This window comes from Benincasa hispida, chromosome 8 (assembly GCF_027475165.1).
Source record: "Benincasa hispida cultivar pf3 chromosome 8, pf3_genome.v1.1, whole genome shotgun sequence".
Taxonomy (NCBI): Eukaryota; Viridiplantae; Streptophyta; class Magnoliopsida; order Cucurbitales; family Cucurbitaceae; genus Benincasa; species Benincasa hispida.
In genome coordinates this window covers 15,611,304-15,631,068 of record NC_143485.1, presented here as the reverse complement: position 1 = coordinate 15,631,068, position 19,765 = coordinate 15,611,304, and the positions used below count along the sequence as shown (strand labels likewise).

Below are 19,765 nucleotides of genomic sequence, written 5' to 3'. Positions count from 1 at the left end.
AAAAAAAAAAAAAAACAACTATAAAAATAGCACTGAATAGAGCTTATGAAAAGTGCTTAGTGCAATTGAATAAACAATATGAAAAAATGAATGTAAAAGAAAATACCTATAAAATAAAATTTGTTGAAAAAACAATCTTTTATATATATAAAACAAAAACTTTGAAGAGAGCCTATGAAAAACTACTTGATGAAATTGATTATTTTTTTTTTTTTTTAAACCAATAGAGAATTGGGGATTTATTTTGGTTTATGGGACAATTTAGATTTAAATTCTTGAAACAAATTTAAAAACCTGGTAGAGATGAGATGACACATCCGAAGTTGGAACAAAAACCTAAAAATATAAAGGAGAAGAAACAGGAAAAAAAATGAAAGAAAAATAAAATTGGACATATTTCGACTACAAAAAGAAAAAAAATATTAACATTAATAAAAAAAATTAGAGGAAAAAAAGAAAAAAATAAACATACCTTGGAAAATTTGGAAGTAATTTGTAAGCCCTAAAATGTTATTATTTTTCTTAAATATATGAAACAACTAGGTGTATTTACAATGAAAAAAACCAAAAAAGGAACACAATCACTTAACTAAACTCATATTAATATTTACAAGATTGGAAAGTGGAAAAAGAAAACCCTTATAAAACCATTAAATTGTTTAAACCTCGAGAGCAATGATGTGCTACTCCACCCGATCACATTTCTCCATCATCTTCGATATGTGGGGATCACATTAATCTGTTTGTAAAAACATTTAATAAAAAAGAAATTGCATTAAATCTCTTTGATTTTTTTTAACCATTTTTTAAAAACAATAAAACTCAAAATCTTAAAATCAAATTTAAATAATTTATTGTTGAAAAAAATTCCAGCAAAAGAGAATTAGAGAACAGAAGAAAAAGAAGAAAGAAAATGGACAGAAGTTACCTAATGGAAAATGAGGAGTTTAATTTAGTTGAGAAAATGAGACATTATTTTTTTTATTTAAGATTTAAGATTTTATATAGAGTTTAGATATAGATAATATGTAGATTTTTTATAGATAGTAATCAAATTTTAAAACCAATAAAATAAAATATAAAAAATAGGACTAAAATAATAAACTTAGCCTAATTTTTGTGTAAAATAATAGTCTATTACGTTATTTATGTAAAAACATAGGGAAATTTGGACAATTATGTAGTTGAGATTTATTTTTTATTCTTACAAAGGAAAAGGGCTAAAAGTAAATGGGATATTTAGTGTTGGGCTAGTCTGGGATGACCCATTAACAAGGCTTACGATACCATAACTAGTTTGGGCTTGGGTTCAATGTTAGGAGAAGGCCCATTAACAAGGTCCTGGACTCCAAAACCTGGAGTACGATCTTGCCGATCTGGTGCCTTTTGCTTGCTAGGGCTCCAAGTCTTCTTCCTCCTGCACATTCGAAAAACCAGATTTCTGTCCGTTTTTCCGTCATTCTCTGTAAGCTGAAGGTCCTAAACCCTAACCACCATGTTATCGGGGGATATACCGCCTAACCAGACCATATACATCAAGAATCTCAATGAGAAGGTCAAGAAAGAAGGTGACTCACTCTTAGCTTTTCGCTTAACCTTACTCTATCCCTTCCGTAAACGTGTTTTCTTCTGCTCGTTTAGTAGACTACTTAGTATAATTGAAGTGTTCTGCGGCACATTTTATCTTTATCATTTCGCTTTCGGCTCTCAAAATTCATGCTACTGTCGCGGGGGGTATTTTTGGCGAAGGTCAGCTTGTTTTTATTACATTATTTGATATTTCTGATGATGCCGCACAGTAATGACTCGAGAATGTTCAACTATTATAGTTGAAATTTGGTTTTTGGTGTCAAGGAGCTGATAGCTTGAAATTTTAGTTTGGGTTTAGACACGGCTACTTGCTTTGCCCATTCCCCTACCATTTGGGATTTTGTTTACTATTTTGGTTGCTTATGCCCCATTTGGTAATGATTCGGTGTTTTGTTTTTGTTTTTTCTAGAATTAAGTTTATTTCATTCACATTTCTTATAATGATTTGCATCTTTCTTAAATACAATAGTTGAATTCTTAGTCAAATTCAGTTGTAAGCTACCTTTTTAGTTCTCGAAATTTGGTTTGGTTTTTTAAACCGTTGGTGAAAAGTAGATAAAAATGAATAAATTTGGAGATGAAAGTAGTGCTCGTGGGCTTAATTTTCTAAAACAAAGACAAAAAACAAAATAATTACCAAACGGGCCTTAGTATTCAGTTTTAAACAATATTATATCACATTTGGAGGGGGCGATTTGATCTACGTCCTCTTAGTGCTCAGATTTTGATGGTATACTAAAATTTCCCCCCTTGGACAGAATTGAAGAGATCCCTTTATGCTTTGTTTTCTCAATATGGAAGGATCCTTGATGTTGTTGCCTTGAAGACACCAAGGCTACGAGGGCAAGCATGGGTTGCATTTAGTGAAGTGACTGCAGCTAGCAATGCTGTGCGGCAGATGCAAAATTTCCCATTCTATGAAAAACCTATGGTTAGTCTTTAGCTATCACATTTTCTGAACTTGCTTTTCATAATTTTTTCGTGGCCTTTCATCTATGGACTGTTCTAGTGCACTTCAAATTTTTAAGGGTAACTGCGGATAGTTTGCTTGTCCACGGGATTGGATGCTAATTGTGCTTCAATGAGTGTCATGTGGAGAGCTTCAAGTGAATATCCGTACACAATCATGCTCAATATTGTGCCAGTTTAGTTGCTTTGCATGCCCAAAATAGCGTCTTAATTCTTTTGGATATGTGGGTTTGTATATTGGCTATGTGCATGTTATGGGCATTTTGAGATCTTTCTTTGTAACTTCTATATATTGTTATCTTTCTACAATGAATGCCATCTGTCATGAATTACAAAGTTTATGTACCACTTGGAGTGTTGTTGCCACTGGATCTTCGATCTCTATTGTAACTTGGACTGAGTGAGTTCATTTCTCCATGTTCTAATATGTGGGTTATAATAAAGGGTTTAGAGGGAATGAGTTCAATCTATGGTGGTGCACCTATTTGGGATAATATTCTACGAGTTTTTTTTACACCCTAATGTTGTAGGATCAGATGGGTTATCCTGTGAGATTAAGTCGAGATGCACACAAGTTGATCGAAATACATATCAGAAAAGGAAAAAAAGGCAATCATGACTGAAGATGTATCCATGATTCTGTTGGGAAGAAACACATGTTTTTCTTTCCAAATTTCAGTTATTTTCTTGTTTCATCTCGGAAATTTGTGTACCATCTTCATTCATACAACTTATTCCGATGTTTAATATAAAGATGACTTTTTGTTGACCATCTCAAGAATATAAAGATGGATTTTGTTGCTTCTTTTGCAGCGAATTCAATATGCCAAAACGAAATCAGATTGTGTTGCTAAAGCTGACGGAAGCTTTGTACCAAGGGAGAAGAAAAAGAAGCAAGAGGAAAAAGGTGATTGTAATTGTATATGTACTCATTTTAAACATTTTGTTTTTCGTACTCTTTGGTTTGAACAAAACCTCTTTGGTTTGTACTTCTTTGGTGCACATTATCTTTATGTTAGCAGAAGGACAATATATTTTCACTATGGTTTTTGAATTGGTTGACAGAACCTCTCGTTTTCTTATTACATTGCTTTTGAAAGATCTCAGGGTTTTAAACTGGTTTATGTTCCTGATTATCTATTACTTTGCTTATCCAGCTGAAAAAAAGCGACGTGCTGAAGAAGCACACCAATCTGCAATGCCCAATGGAACGACTGGGAATGGAGGTTCAAATGTAAGTTTCTTTTCACTCTTATCTGATTTTTTGTGATGTAAGATGTTTATGTTTCTTCTTCATATGAGCTGTATCGTATTAATTGTTTTCACCAGGAGTGGTCCCAAGCATAAATTGTATGAGTCTTTGGATGGCGTGGTTTTCTGGTTGTTTGTTTTTTTCTTGATGTCTATTCCAATATGATTTCACCTCAGTGCCCCTTAGATCAGGCAATGTTAACCAACATTTTTCCATAATTATTTTTGCTAAGAAAGCCTCTTTGTTGTGTGCCATTTGTGCAGGCCACATTCCGTCATGCAAATCCAAATGCTGCAGAAGCTACTCCAAACAACATACTATTTATTGAGAATTTGCCACATGAAACCTCTAGTATGATGTTGCAAGTCCTCTTCCAACAATATCCTGGATTCAGGGAAGTCCGGATGATTGAAGCAAAGCCGGGTATTGCTTTTGTTGAGTTTGAAGATGATGTTCAATCCTCTATGGCGATGCAGGCTCTTCAAGGCTTTAAAATTGACCCCCAACATCCCATGGCTATCTCTTTTGCAAAGAAGTAACTCAACCTTTGTCCTACTGTTATATTTTTGGAATGTGCAGCAGGTTTATGTTAAACGTCACCGCACATAAATATGAGTTGTGAGTTTTATGTAAAGTTCAAATATCCTTCCCCTCCTTCCAACGCGATTAAAGAAAAGGAATGAAAGGAAACATTGGGAGGTAGCCCACTGGTTCAGAAGAGGTGATCAAACCAAGGGACTCGATGAGTTTTCCCGGCTGTGCTAATTCCAGTTTCCAGGGTAGCAAGAAAATAGTTTTATGTTAGGTCGTCAAAAAGGAAAAAGAAAGAACTAATCAAAGACCTTTTTTTCTTTAAATGTGTTCATGTACTTGTAGTAGTGGAAACTTTGCTTTTGAAAAGAGAATGGGGAGCTGAAATTTAGGAGACAATGTTGATTAGACTTTTGCATCAATATTTCGTCCTCGACAATGAAGTGTTGATAATCATTTCTGTCAGTCTCGGGGATAATGCTGCTTGGTGCGTGTATTTTCTTCCATTGGTCGATTATGAGCAAGATTTGACCCAAATTTAGTTTGAAAATTGTGTCTTTTACTGGATCAACTGCCTAGCTATTGCTTGTTCTTTTTATTATTATTAAATGTTGGGCAGTCTTGATGTTTCATTTCATAGGGATCAGTGAATCCATCAAGTGCTGACTGCTGACCTTTACAGAACTTCAGTGCTAAAACTGACATTGCGTCTCTATTTGGGCATCTCCATTCAGCTACATCGACCACGTCGCCTGTAAGTTCCCTTGTCGTCTTCTTCTTCTTCCTACTTTTGTTTCCATGAAATTTTGAAAGATATCTATGATATGAATATAAATATTAATTAGGTGAAAAAATTATGTTTGTTTTCTTGTGTCTTATTATTTTGTTGCAAGCCCATCACAATAATCAAAATTATGTTGGTTTCCAACTGTATTGTCTTGTGTTTTTCTTTCTGTTGCAATGGGTTCTTTCTCTCTCTCTCTCTCTCTCTCTCTCTCTCTCTCTTTTTAATTGAAGGGATTCTATAATGACAAAAGTAAAGATGTTCTTACCAGGCAAATGGGAATATGAATGGATAAACCAGAATAATTGTCTCTAAACTTTGGGGGTTGGAAATGCTTCTCCAGCTTTTATCTCTACTCATTTTAACTTTTAAGAATATTTTTAACACTTTTTTTTTTGAAAATTGTGAAAATGGGATTAGATCTTGGGGAATCTTTGACTTATGGATGAGTTTATGTGGTCTATGACTTTAAAAAAATATGTTTGACTATGTTTTTAGGTTTGAATGGTAAGAGGATCGATTTTAATGAATTGAGCTGTCTCAAACCTTTTTTTTTTTTTTTTGATAGCCAATTCTGTTCTCTCCCAATATCTATAGGGTGCAATCGAACAATTCATCTAATTTAGCTTAATCGAACAATTAATCTAATTTAGCTTACTCTATGAATTTACACCCTTGGCTTGGTTAATTCAATTCTCATGCCAGATATAATCTCGACTTTATGAACAAACCTACCTGATAAGGTCGCTATCATGTTAGGATTTTTTTCAATAATATGTATATATATATAATAAATATGTCGTGTAAAAGAAGGGCAAATAAGGATAATGTTGCAAAATTCAACCGGTCCAATCTTTTGTTTGCTTGGAATGATCATCATCAAAATGTTCGTAAATGAGATGTCATTATTTTAAGGATTTCATAGAATAATGAAGATGGATGTACCTGTAGGACCCAATATACATGACACATTTAATATTATTTTTTATAACAAAAATTAATAATCAAAAGAAATCTAAACTTTCTTTTTTAAAAAATTAAAGAAAAAAAAGAAATCTAAACCTTTTTTTTGCCTTGCCACGTGGAAGTTAGGCTGCTTTCCCTTTTTCTCATAATATCTCTCTCTCGTTGACGTTGGGTTCTAGAAAGCATGTCGTCATAAATCCCGTCCTCACATTTTCTTCCCAAATACGCAATATGTGTCTTGCAATTTATCAATTTTATGTCGATTTCAGAATTTATTATTTATGGAATTATTTATATGTTAAAATTGATGCAAAAAAATATTTATCTTCTAATTCTTAAAAGACCATATAATATTATTGTCAACAGGTCTATTCATAAATTATTGAAATCAATAACTTGTACAATGTATTTGTGTTAATAAATATGTATTTCACAACTTTAAGATAATTTTTTATCATTAATATTTATATTATTCATCTAATTATGGATGACAGTGGATTATGAGCATGAAGTTTGTGTAAACTTTTTGTCTCCCATGGAAACGTAGTTTAATCAAATATAATTGGATTCCACCACATTGGAATTAGAAGATTTCATTTTCATTTTTTTTAATTCAACGTGGACAGTGGTGAATAATTGAATTATAACTTTTAGGATGATAGTTAATAATACCAGCGAATAATTTACTCTCTATTGATACAATTCATATCATGTCAAAGTAAAATTGATTATATATTCTTTTCTTCTTTCTTAAGGATGGGTTATACCCCAAAGTATTCATTTGAAGAACCTCCCTTGGATTTGGACGGACTAAAATGTTGATTGTCGACAAAAATATTGAAATCTTATTTTTATAGAAGTATCGATAAAATGTCAATGTCGATGGATACTTTTAGAAAAATTACAAAAATAAATTTACATTAATATAATCTGCGATGGGTAATAAATTAATATGTATATTATTTATATAATATTTACATTGATGATATTTTGTTGCTTATTTTTTAATATTTCGTAAATTTGTCTACAATATAATAGAAATATCGATTGACACCTCCTATCGATATCGAATCTATGAAAATATGGAAATATTGATATGTCGATGGAAATTTAATTCTATGATTTTGACCCCTTGCATTTGAAGATAGAAAATTCAATTTAATCAACGAGTAGAAACAATGTCAAGGCAAATATGTAAATCCAAATAAATAAATCCTTCAATAATGATACGCCATATTTCTAATTTTGACTAAATTATAAGTTTTTGTCTCTATTCACTTATTCATTCTTGTATATTGAATAATCATTTTACTAAGCCTGTGTATGTTACTGTTATCTTTATTTATTGTAGAAATATTCCTCGTAAGCTATTGTGCTTTCAATTATTTTATCTAATAAAAATTTGTTATTGATTCTATTTTTGTTCGTTTCCTTCATAAAAAGTTTCAAAACCATCTAAAATCAAATAGTCATGCAATCCACCACATCAAATATTAAGGTTATGTCTACAAATTTGTTTTTGGTTTTTGTTTTTAAAATTTAGGGACGCTATTTATATCTTCAAATAGTTTTCAAAAAATAGTTTTTGTTTTTAGAATTTGGTTAAGAATTCAACAATTGTATTAGGAATGATACATCCCGTTACAAGAAATGTGGAAAAATAGGCCTAATTCGTAAAAAAAAAAAAAAAAAAATCCAAATGATTATCAAACGGGGTCCAAGTTAATTCAATCATGAATACAAAAAGAATTAGAGGCAAAATTGAAAGATTAAAAAACCTATTAAATTTTTATCAAATTATTAGTGTAGTCTAAAATATTCAAAACGATGAACTAGACACATAACTTCTGAATTTTGTGTCAAATATGTATTTGAATTTTAAAAAATTACCTAATAGACTTTTAAACTGTGAGTTTTATGTTCATTAAGTTTTTAAAGTTTAAATAATTTTTAGTACATTCTAAACTTGCAATTTTGTGTGTTCAACATATTTCTATAATTTTCAAATTTGTATATAATAGATCTTAAAATTATTCAATATACTTTTAAAAATTTACGTATTTACTAAATATGAAATGAAAATTTTAGAGGTCAATTAGATATAAAATTGAATTCTATAGCTAACATATTAACTATCAATTACCTTTTAAGAAAAAAAAGAAAGAAAATTGAATATACCAAGAACTTATAAAATGCAAAATTAAAAGTTTAAAATACTTTTATTAAACTCAAAACTGAAAGTTTAGGAATCTATTGAAAACTTTTAGGAGGTGTTTGACTCATCAACATAAGTTAAGTTGGTATATATATCAAGTCATTGTTTGGCTTACCAACTTTAAATGTTGGTAGAATTAAGTTGATATATTTTACCAACTGACCCAACTCACCCCAACTCTTCCTTCTATGTTTTCAATAACTCCACCCATTGCCCATTGTCACACCCCAAGAGCTAACTCTAGGCTCTGACAACCACCTCTGATGACAACTCCAGCAAACAACTTCGAGCTCCAACAACTACCTACCTCCAATGATAAATTCCGCGCGACGAAATCTGGACTCCAACAACCACCTTCGATGATAACTCCGATAGCTAACTCCGAGCTCCAACAACCTTTGCGCAACCAACTCCGATGACTAATTCTAGCCTCCGACAACCACCTTCGGTGACCCAACTCCGACGACCACCTTCGTGCTACCAACTCTGACGACCAATTGGCTTCGACAACAAATTCAATTGACCAACTCTGACAACCACCTTTGTAGGCTCTGACAACCACCTTTGTAGGCTCTGACAACCACCTTCGACTACAAACTCCATGAAAATCACCTTTGAGAGAGCAACTCTGACGGCCAACTCGAGGCTTCAATAACCACCTTCGACAACAAACTTCAACAACCAACTCTAATACCACCTTCATGCAACTAACTTCGGGCTTCGACAGTCACCTCTGACTACAATCTCCAACAAAAATCATCTTTGATGATCAACTTCGACGACCACTTTCGTCCAACCAACTCCGAGATTCGAAAACCACCTCCGATGACAAACTTCGACAACCAATTCCAATACACCTTCATGTGACAAACTTTAGGCTCCGAAAACCACCTTTGACTACACACTCCAAGAAAAATCATCTTCGATAATCGACTTCGACAACTACTTCTTACTATTATAAGACTGATGACTGTTAAAATATGTTGTAGGGTTGTTGATTTTATAAAAAAATTTATTTTGTCTACATTAAGTGTATTATTTATACGTAATGAATTCACATATCAAATGAGTGTTAAGAATAATTAGACGAAAAGTATGTAGCATATAACAAAAAAAAAAATCATAAAATAAAAAATCTTGTTCTTGGAACATTTGCCAACAAGAATTAGTGAAAAATAGAGATTTATTCTCTGATGATTCTCCAAATTTAGAGGAAATGAAAATGAAACTGTTGAAGAATTGTGATGACATTCCATTGGCTATTACAATGATGGGGCGATTTAATTAAAAAAAATTTATGACATAGGAAAAATATAGAGCAATAATAAGAAAAAGAAGAAAAAGAAGACGATAATAAAATTCATGGAGAAAAATTAGCTAGAATCAAAAGTTTGATTTCGCTTTAGTTTTTTCATTTTATTTAACCATATTTCTACAAGAAATATAATGGATTAAATGTTGTTCATTGCCCAAAAAAGAAAGAAAGAAACAAAGAAAAGTTTTGAAAATTAAAAGAAAAAATTGCAATCCATATTTTATTCAAACGAAAATTGGTAGAATTATTGAATAAAAAAGTTTCAAAACAAAAATAATAATCATAAAAACATATTATTTAATATTAAAAAAATTGCAGCATATATCACATATGAACTTAATTCTGCACCTAAATATAGACATATAAACTTAGACCAAATAACTCTGCATCCTAAACACAAACCAACTTATGAATTCAGACATATGAACTCCAAATATCCTATCTTAACTCAAGTGCCACAAACAACTTCTTAAAAATTTTACAATCAAACTTAAAAAGCTTAAAACATGTTTGATAACGGTTTTGAAATGGTTAAAATCACTTTTGTTGTATTTAAAATTACTCTAAAATACATTTTTAGTTACTCAAAATCCGAATATTTAATTTACACCTTCCATACATCTTTTATATTATTAAAATTGATTTTAAATAGTTAACAACATTTTTTTTGAATAATTTTAAAAACCACACAAATAATTTTAATTATTCTCGAATCATTTTCAAATTTGCAATCAGTTTCGAGAACTAAATTTATAATTTAACTAAACAATTGAAGTGATATGATCTAAAAAATAGTTGATAAATCGAACTTTTAATGAAATAATGATTTAATACTATGATAATTTCTGTGTCCACTTTGGGGGGAGATACTAAATGAGGGGAAAAAAAAGGATGGAGGAAAAAAATGGAATTCAAAGATAACTGCCGGATAGAACACGACACACGAGTGGCTTAAAAGCATGAGAAAGAGAAAAAGAGGTAATAAAAAGACAAAAAAAAAAAAGAAAAAAGAAAAAAGAAAAAAAGAAAAAAGAAAAAAAGAAACAACCAAACTCTATCTCTCTTCTTAATAACAGTAACCAAGAAAGAAAGAAATGGAAAACAGCGTAATAATAATAATAAGTAAGTTTAGAATTTAAAAAAAAAGAAAAAAAAAAGAAAAACAAGTCAGCCGCCATCCAGTCAAACCCACGAGTTTTGACCAAAACACAGTCAACAATCTCCCAAGAGACTCCCTTTCCTGGAACCATCCTCCTCTTCTTCTTCAATACCCATTTTCCTTTCCTTCTTTAACTTTCTCTTTTCACCATTTCTCTTCACAAATCTCTCTCTTTCTCTCTCTCTTCTTCTTCTTCTCCCATGGCCTCCTCTTCCGGGAGCGTAGACACCTCTGCTAATTCTCATCCTTCTTTCACTTTCTCTACTCATCCTTTTATGACTTCTTACTCTGACCTTCTCGCTTCCTCCAACAACGATCCTCCTTCCTCCGCCGCACCCCACGCTTCTCTCCGCGGTTCCGGTACTGGGGTTCCTAAATTCAAATCCCTCCCTCCTCCTTCTCTCCCTCTCTCTCCTCCTCCCATGTCTCCTTCTTCCTTTTTCGCTATTCCTCCTGGCTTGAGTCCCGCTGAGCTTCTTGATTCCCCTGTTCTTCTCAGTGCTTCTCATGTACGCTTTTTTCCATTTTAATCTCAATGGGTTCGTTTTATTTTCATTAAATTGATGATGGTTTAATGGGTTTTTTGTTTTTGGGTTCAGGTTCTGCCGTCGCCGACTACCGGGAGTTTCCCGTCTCAGTCGTTGAATTGGAAGAGCAATTCTGGGTGTAATCAGCAGAGCATTAAGGAAGAAAACAAATATTTGTCCAATTTCTCATTTCAAACTCAATCGTCAAAGTTTCCGCCGACGTCTTTTCAGCCTTCATCCACCACAGCTCCTACGGTACGTTAGATCGAAACAATTGACTCTGTTTTTTTTTTCTTCCTTTTATTCATTTCATTATATCTCTGGTTCATTTCGTTATAATTCAGACTCAGGGATGGAGTTTTCAAGAACAGCGGAAGAAAGAGGACGGTTTCTCGTCGGAGAAGAATATGGTGAAGCCGGAGTTCGGATCGATGCGGAGCTTCTCACCGGAATATGGGGTTGTTCAAAACCAGAGCCAAAACAACGGCAGCGGGGAGTTGCAGTCTGACTACGGCAATAATTACCCTCAACAATCTCAGACGTTGAATCGAAGGTCGGACGACGGCTACAACTGGAGAAAATACGGCCAAAAACAGGTTAAAGGAAGTGAAAATCCGAGAAGCTATTATAAGTGCACTTTCCCCAATTGCCCAACTAAGAAAAAGGTTGAAAGATCCTTAGATGGACAGATCACGGAGATTGTTTACAAAGGCAGCCATAACCATGCCAAGCCCCAATCCACGAGGAGGTCGTCACTGTCGTCAGCCGGTTCTTCCCACGCCCTGGTGGCTTTGATTCCGGCTACTAATGAGATGGCGGACCAATCATTTACAACCCAAGGCAGCGGCCAATTCGACGGCGTTGCAACGCCGGAGAATTCCTCAATTTCAATCGGCGACGACGACTTCGATCGAAGCTCTCAAAAGAGCAAATCCGGAGGGGACGATTTTGATGAGGACGAACCAGAGGCTAAGAGATGGTGAGAGCTCGGTTTTTGAAAATTGACTCTGTTACGTTTCTGTGTTTTGTAAACTAAGGATTTGTGAATTGTTTTTCAGGCGAAGGGAAGGTGACAACAATGAAGGTATTTCGGCGGTCGGTAGCCGGACGGTGAGAGAGCCGAGAGTCGTCGTCCAAACCACCAGCGACATCGACATTCTGGACGATGGTTACCGGTGGAGGAAGTACGGCCAGAAAGTTGTGAAGGGAAACCCAAATCCAAGGTGAAAACAATCTCTCATATCATTTCCTACGCAAATCCCAACTTTCAATCCAACAATGATTAAATACATGAGAGTCATATATGTTTGAAATTCTACTATATTATCGTATCAAATAAGTAAATCTTGCATTGTTTTGAACAAGTTTAAACACAAACTCTAACTTTAGTCTAAGAGATTATAAATAGGTTATTTATTGGTCTAACATGAATAGATGATTATACTAGTTGAATTATACTCGTTTTAACTGTTGCACCATAATCATCTCATCTAAAGATTTTGAGTTGATATAGTATAAAAATATCTAAAAAAAGTTGAGGGGATATTTGCAGGAGTTACTACAAATGCACAAATCCAGGATGTCCAGTAAGAAAGCACGTGGAGAGAGCTTCACATGATCTAAGAGCAGTGATCACAACTTATGAAGGGAAGCACAACCATGATGTTCCACCAGCACGTGGCAGTGGAAGCCATTCCCTCAGCCGTCCATTCCCCAGCAACGACCCTCCGGCCACGGCGATCCGCCCATCGGCAGTGACCCATCAGTCAAACAACGGGGGGCATTTGCAAGGTCTAAGGCTGCAGCAATCTTCAGAGTCCCAAACAGCATTCACAGTGGAAATGGTGCAAAATGGGAATGGATTTTCATTCCCAGAATTTGGAAACTCAATGGGAATGGGAGTAGGATCCTACATCAACCAAACACAGCCTAATGACAATTTGTTAATCAGAGCTAAAGAAGAGCCAAGAGATCATGACATGTTCATCCAATCTCTCCTATGTTAGAGAGAGTTGGGTTCCAAACAAAGGAGTTTTTCCTAAATTTTTTCCTCTTTTGGGGTTTCTTCAAATCCAAAAAAGAGAGAAAAACAGGCACAAAAACACATCAAATAAGGTTCATTTAATTCTTTTTTTGCTTGTATATTTTTTCATAGGGGCTCGTTGGGTTATTATTTTTTTTTTCTTTCCTTTTCTGTAGTATTTATAATACACCTGTATGTTATAGTGAAGTCATATATAAGAATTATACCTTCATTATTATTATTTTTAGTTATTAATGTTTTCTTTTGAATTTGAATATATAAAATAAATTCGTGAAATAAATGTTCGATTTTTTTTTTTTATTTTTAAATTAACTAATTCGAGTGAGGAGAGGCACACACATAATTAGATATGTGTATGGGTTTGTTGTGGGTCCTACAGAAGAGAGAGAGGTGATGACGTCATTGATGACATCAGCATGGAAGTTTGAACGAGTCAAAGAAAGCGGTGGAGGGTAGGGATGGAGTGGTGTGAGATTGCTTGGCGGAGAAGTTGAAGGCCAAAAGTCAACTTTTGGGGAGAGAGCGGAAATGACTATTTTAACCCACGTTCACACGGGGTTATTTCGGTAAAAATAGAATGAGAAGATCGCCTACGTGAAGGACACGGAAAAGTTTATAGTTACATTACACTATAGTTAGGGGCACTAAAAGAAGTGATGATTTTGAAGAATTGAATCAAATCAATTTCTACAATTTGGATTGGATTATAGATTAATCTTTAAAAAAAAATTTAGTTGTATTTGTTCATAGATTTATCTAAAATTACCTTAGAATAAATCCAAATTTATTACTGATTTTAAAATGTATTTTTTACGGAATTATTAATCTTAGTTCATTATTTATAAATAATTAGAAACATAAATTACTATTTCTTAAAACAAAAAGTTCAATAAATTCTTCACAGAATTCAAATCAACTCAATCCAAATGTTCATACTTGTATTGAGTTAAGTTCATTATTTAGGTATTTTTTTTTTTATTACAAATCGATTTGAAGAATATAATTGACATGGGTATAAAAAGTATCTCGACCCAATCCAACGCAACATAAGAACACTCTTATATACATCATCAAGGGGCTGTTTGGGGGCACAACATGAGATGATATATCCATACATCCTATATCATGTCAGTATTTGGAGACCCAATATCCAATCTCACCGATTTTAATTTTTTGTGGGCCAATTTTCAGAACGTGGTATCTCACCGTCATTTTTCTTCCACGTATCGTATATCATCTCAATATTTGAACATATTCGATCAAACTCGATCGTTCATAGAACTCCTCAAATATCAAAACTCCCCACATCATATATCATTTGTGTCTAAACAACCCGTAAATGACATGCCAAATAAATAGAATGGGTATATATCACCATAATTCTATAAAATTTTCTAGATGTCACGGAGTAAATAGGGAAGAGATTTCCTAAAAGAAATAAAAAATATATATAGAAAAAGAAAAGGTGACATTTGGCAAAAGATGATTGGTGAATGGGGGTTTGTCCACCCACCGACTTGTCGTAACCAGATTTGGAATTGAATATGTGGGGGTGTTTTCTAATCCCTTTCACATGCTACAAACAATACAATATCTATTATCTTCTCCCCCAACATTTTTTTATTCTCTTCTAAATTTTGGAAAAAAAAAAAAAAAATCAACTTTTTGTCCTTATCTCATCTTATTATATCTTAATAACGGGTTAAGGAAAGAATCAGTTTTGAACTGTTTTCTCTTTGTCAAGTCCTAAATTTACAAAGCATATCATTTAATATAAATTTTAAATATTCAATTTAAATCATAAAATAGCATTTAACAATTTAGAATATTAAATATTTTATTCTTATTTATATAATCATTAATTTTAATTTTTAACTATTATTATTTCAATTGACAAACATATTAAGAATGTTAGTATCTCAATAGTTTTACCATTTCACTACATTATACTCTTAATTTAAATCATAAAATATAATTTAAAACTAAAATAAGAGAGTAAAAATGTTATGGGCTAGATTATCGAGATGTGTCAAGATTGAGAGTCTAGAGATAGGAGGGTTAAAGACATTGATGGAAGCTTGAAATGGATGACCCGAGGCTAATGGATCCCATGTCCCACCAGATCTGAGTGGATTGGTCAATACCCATTGTAGAGCTTAAAAGACCCACAGAGAAGCTCAGAGGACTCATGGGGACCTAGTATTTGTAGTACCATGATGGATTCATGGAAGACCTCTGTAGAATCCATGGAGGACCTTAAGACCCATGAAAGACTCATGAAGAACCTCAAGACCCATGGGGTCTAACAATACTATGGAAGACCTCTATGAGATTTGTGGAAGACCTCAGTAGAAGTTATACAAGACCCATGGAGAACCTCGCAGGATCCATGGAGACTTATAAGTATCATAGTGGACTTCTAGTCCCATGGGGATCTTGGAGGACCTTTATACAAGACACTTGGAGATCACGTAGAGAACTTTTGTAGGACTCATGGAGAGTTTAGTAGTACCACAAAGGACCTAGCAGTACCATGCAGAACCTATACACTTCTGCGTAGACCAAGCAGGTGGTCGTCCAAATTCCTAAAGGACAACTCATAAAGGGGATGTTGGAGAGTTGGTTGGGTGAAACATCATTTACCACTTCAAGTAGTAATATTATAACTACCCAACAAGTAACGATTCAACGATCCAAAAGTTAAAGAGGGTAGTTATGAGACTAAATGTTTGTTACACAATATTAAGTCTATATAAAGGATGAAAAACAATGACATTTACTCTAAAAACACTCTATGCTACTCTCTACTCCTAGTACTCATCAACCCATTATTGACTTAAGTGTCAGGGTATCAATGACATGACACCACATCGATGTTTAATGTCAATATTTTGTCGAACACTTGTGATTTTTTTCTTTAAAATACAAATTTACTAGTTGATCCATTTTTTGGTATCAAAAGAAAACGATCTACTGATTTTTTGAATAATACTTTTAGTTCTCCTAAATAATTTAAACTAATACACATAAGAAAAAAAAAACCTAAAGTGAAACTTAAAAAATATGGCACTGCACAAGTATGCAAAATGAACTTCCTCTGACTTGTTGGTTAACCATTTAGCTTTTGAAAATTAAGCTTATAAATAACCCTTCCATCTTTAGGTCTATTTGCTTTGTTACCTACTTCTCTACCAATATTTTCAAAATCTAAGATAAGTTAAAAAGAGAGTTTTTAAAGCATATTTTTGCTTTTCAAATATGACTAATAATTAATATCTTTTATTTAAAAAAGATAAACTATTATCATAAGAAATTAAGAGAAAGTGAACATAATAATAATAATAAAAAAAAAAAAAATTAAATTTGGCTAAGAAATGGGTGGGTCTTGTAGAGACTATGAAGACACGTAATTTCATGCAAAATCAAAGCCGGTGATTCTTCTGTGACTTTTGAGGTCCGGACTATCTTGAATTATAATATTAATGTCAGAGTGACATTTATCTTTGTGCATCCCACCAGATTAGAAGTTTCATCTTAATCTTTTTTTGAAATATTTTAATTTCTTTTTATGTAAGTGATGAGGGAGATACATGTTGGATTGTATGTCCTAAAACTCGTAGTTTGTAAATTGATAAACATATTCTGTTTTGTTTTTCGATAAAATTGTTATTGAAATTGTAATCTTGAATCCAATAAACTAAGGTTCTGAGTCTATTTAATGTAGTTTGAACTTTATGTAGTGACATAAATGTGGATCAAGTTCAAATATATAGCCAAAATGGTCTATAGTATATGAATAAGGTTAGACGTCTTATTCTGGGGACACTATGGATGCAGCTCACTTTGTAGTTAGTACAAACGATGTGATCCTGAATCTTTCATATAGAGATATGAAACTGGGGGCATCCTATGTAAAGAGTTTACATAAAACTAAACCATGAAATAGTCACTTTTTACGTTCTAAACGCCGTTTTATGTATAAAACTGACTATTTCGTTAATTGATGACCTAGGTAACTTAATCTTAATCCTGAGCTAACTATGAACTCTTGTTCACTCGGAATCATCCTTAGATCTGCATAGGTGAGGGCAACTTATTATCGCTGGCCCAATAAGCCTCTCATTTCAGGGGTAAGATCAGGTGGATAGCTGGGAACATAGGGTGCAAGATGGAATTCATTCTTACCCGTTATAGGGATAGTAGATAGGTTGTTCCCTTTAGTACTGAATCTAGGTCTTGAACAAGGGGCCCTACCCTCTCCTTGGTCCGAGAGGGGTTCGGTTTATAGGTTGGACCTTAAACCAATTGTTTATTAGAGGATCAATGGAACTTAAGGAACAAGATGTAGACTTGGGGGTAAAATAGTTTTTATGACCCAGCCAAGATTACGAACAACCTGTGAAAGATTAGCTTACTAATCATGATTATATCATATGAACAAAAATATATCTATAGTGAGGGGAGTGCAACTATGAGACTATAGTGGAATGACCCCTGAGTTAATGAATGTTGATTAGTTCTGTCTAAAGAGTTTAGCCAGCTAATCTCGGATCATTGGAGCCCATGATCTATAGGTCCATTAGGTTCCCTTACTAGCTCATATGGAATAAACTTAGAACAATATGATAGAATAATTCAAATTGTTCGAATTAGTTAAAGAGAGAGAAAACGAGAAGTATATGTGATATAGTAGTCGGTTTTTCAGTTTAGAGATATAACCTTAATATTTAAATGTGATTTAAATATTAAGAATATGAATACGTGCATATTTGGAAGCTCGAAAATAATGGAAATGGTCAAAGATATAAAAAGTCAAAGAGTTAACTTTTGACTTTGAAAAGTCAAACTTTGACTTTGAAAAGTCAAACTTTGACTGACCTTATATTCAAATGTGATTTGAATTTCTAGAAAATGAATGCGGATTCATGCTCCGGAGGTCAAAATTAGTCAGCACGGAAAAAATCATAAAAAGTTAAAATATTGACTTTTTGGTCAAAGTTTGACTTTGACAAAATGACTATTTTGCACTTTGACTAAAGTTAATGGGAAAATCCAAACTTTTGTTGGATAATTCCACTAACAAAATAGTGGGCTAGGTGTTGGCTTATAGTGGAGACATTAAGGCCACTTAGATAGTGATTCTTGGTGGTTGGTTTTTATGAATTTGTTACTTTTACATGGCCCTTTTCTATAAATATGGGCTTTTCAATTTGGATTAAATTTTTTTGCTACTTTTGCCAAAATAATTTTCAAAATTGGGCTGGAAAATAAAAACCCAAACCCAACCCAAAATCTATCTTCTAATTCCATCTCTTTCTCTCTCTCGGTTTCTTCATCCATCGGGTTCCACGATCCGATTCTGAGTCCAGAGGATAGTAGGTTAGCTCTAGTGGTGGTCCAAAAGAGTTCGGGTCGAGTTTCAATGAGGAAAAACATTTTTCGGGAGCTACAAATATTGTATCCTATCCAAATTAATTTACTGCTTTTCCTTCATTTGCATGCTAATTTCCTTTTAATTAAAAGTAATTAGAGTATAATTAGATCCTTATTCCACTGTGTATGTCTCGTGTTCCATCATGTGGTATCAGACATGCTTTAATTACGCTCAATTGCTTTTGGTGGGTGTTTTTTTCCTTTCTATTCAAAGATTAAATGAAATATGGACTAAAGTGGATTTATTATGATTTTGGCATTGTTTTTCTTTAAATTTCTTGTGAAAATTTGTAATTGCTCACATGTTTATGAGCATTAATGTGTGAAAAAGGGTTTGTAAATTTGTTGGAGTCATTAGAGTTGAAATTAGGTTGTAATTACTTGATTCTGGGAGAGAGGACAACATAAAAAATTGGAGAAAAATGGTTCACAGACCCGAGAGAAGGCTCCCAGACCCGACCCGGTTCGAAGTAGCCCCGCGCGTGCCAACTGTCGACGATGTGTTCGACCCATTTTGCACCCCGACCCAGTTTCGCCTGCCCCGCCCGGATCCGACTAGCATGCCCGTGCGCCCATCTACTCGCGACCCACGCACCCGTGCGTTCCGTTAGACCCGCCCTACCCCGTGCCTCCGTTGACCGTGCCAACATGCATTGACCAACCGGTCTAGATGGTCTGGATCGGTCTGTTTGACCTGGTTGAGCCGGTATGACCGGTTCAACTTGATTTTTGGTGTTTTTAGGCTGGTTCGAGTGGTTTCTGAGCAGTTCCAGATGGTTCAAAGTGTTTGAAGCCAGTTCCGGGAAGATGGTTGCTGATTTATGTAATAAATTAGTTATTTATTTGTTTTTAATGCCAAAATCGGTCCACTTTAGTATTGTTTACCTATTATGCATGTGATGTATAATGTTGTTTGATTATGTGTGCATATAGTATGCCATATAGTTTTAAAACCCCACCATAGGAAAAGCATGTAACAT

General features: G+C 33.7%; 2 protein-coding genes and 1 long non-coding RNA gene across 3 annotated transcripts; all 3 read left to right on the top strand.

The window, feature by feature from the left end:
• Positions 1 to 1,362: 1,362 nt before the first annotated feature.
• LOC120082454 (U2 small nuclear ribonucleoprotein B'' 2) lies at positions 1,363 to 4,892 on the top strand. Its single transcript, XM_039037633.2, has 5 exons — positions 1,363 to 1,568; positions 2,349 to 2,521; positions 3,373 to 3,466; positions 3,717 to 3,793; positions 4,075 to 4,892. Exons 1-5 carry the CDS (start codon positions 1,496 to 1,498, stop codon positions 4,348 to 4,350), a joined length of 693 nt encoding a protein of 230 aa, XP_038893561.1. The 5' UTR covers positions 1,363 to 1,495; the 3' UTR covers positions 4,351 to 4,892.
• Positions 4,893 to 4,970: 78 nt separating this feature from the next.
• Positions 4,971 to 7,122, top strand: LOC150034390 (uncharacterized). Its single transcript, XR_016531586.1, has 2 exons — positions 4,971 to 5,096; positions 6,848 to 7,122. It is a non-coding gene; the product is annotated as an uncharacterized LOC150034390 (long non-coding RNA).
• A 3,605-nt stretch (positions 7,123 to 10,727) lies between these two features.
• Positions 10,728 to 13,572, top strand: WRKY25 (WRKY DNA-binding protein 25). Its single transcript, XM_039038934.2, has 5 exons — positions 10,728 to 11,290; positions 11,381 to 11,563; positions 11,653 to 12,287; positions 12,367 to 12,531; positions 12,861 to 13,572. The coding sequence occupies exons 1-5, from the start codon at positions 10,982 to 10,984 to the stop codon at positions 13,312 to 13,314; spliced, it is 1,746 nt and encodes a 581-aa protein (XP_038894862.1). The 5' UTR covers positions 10,728 to 10,981; the 3' UTR covers positions 13,315 to 13,572.
• Positions 13,573 to 19,765: the final 6,193 nt, after the last annotated feature.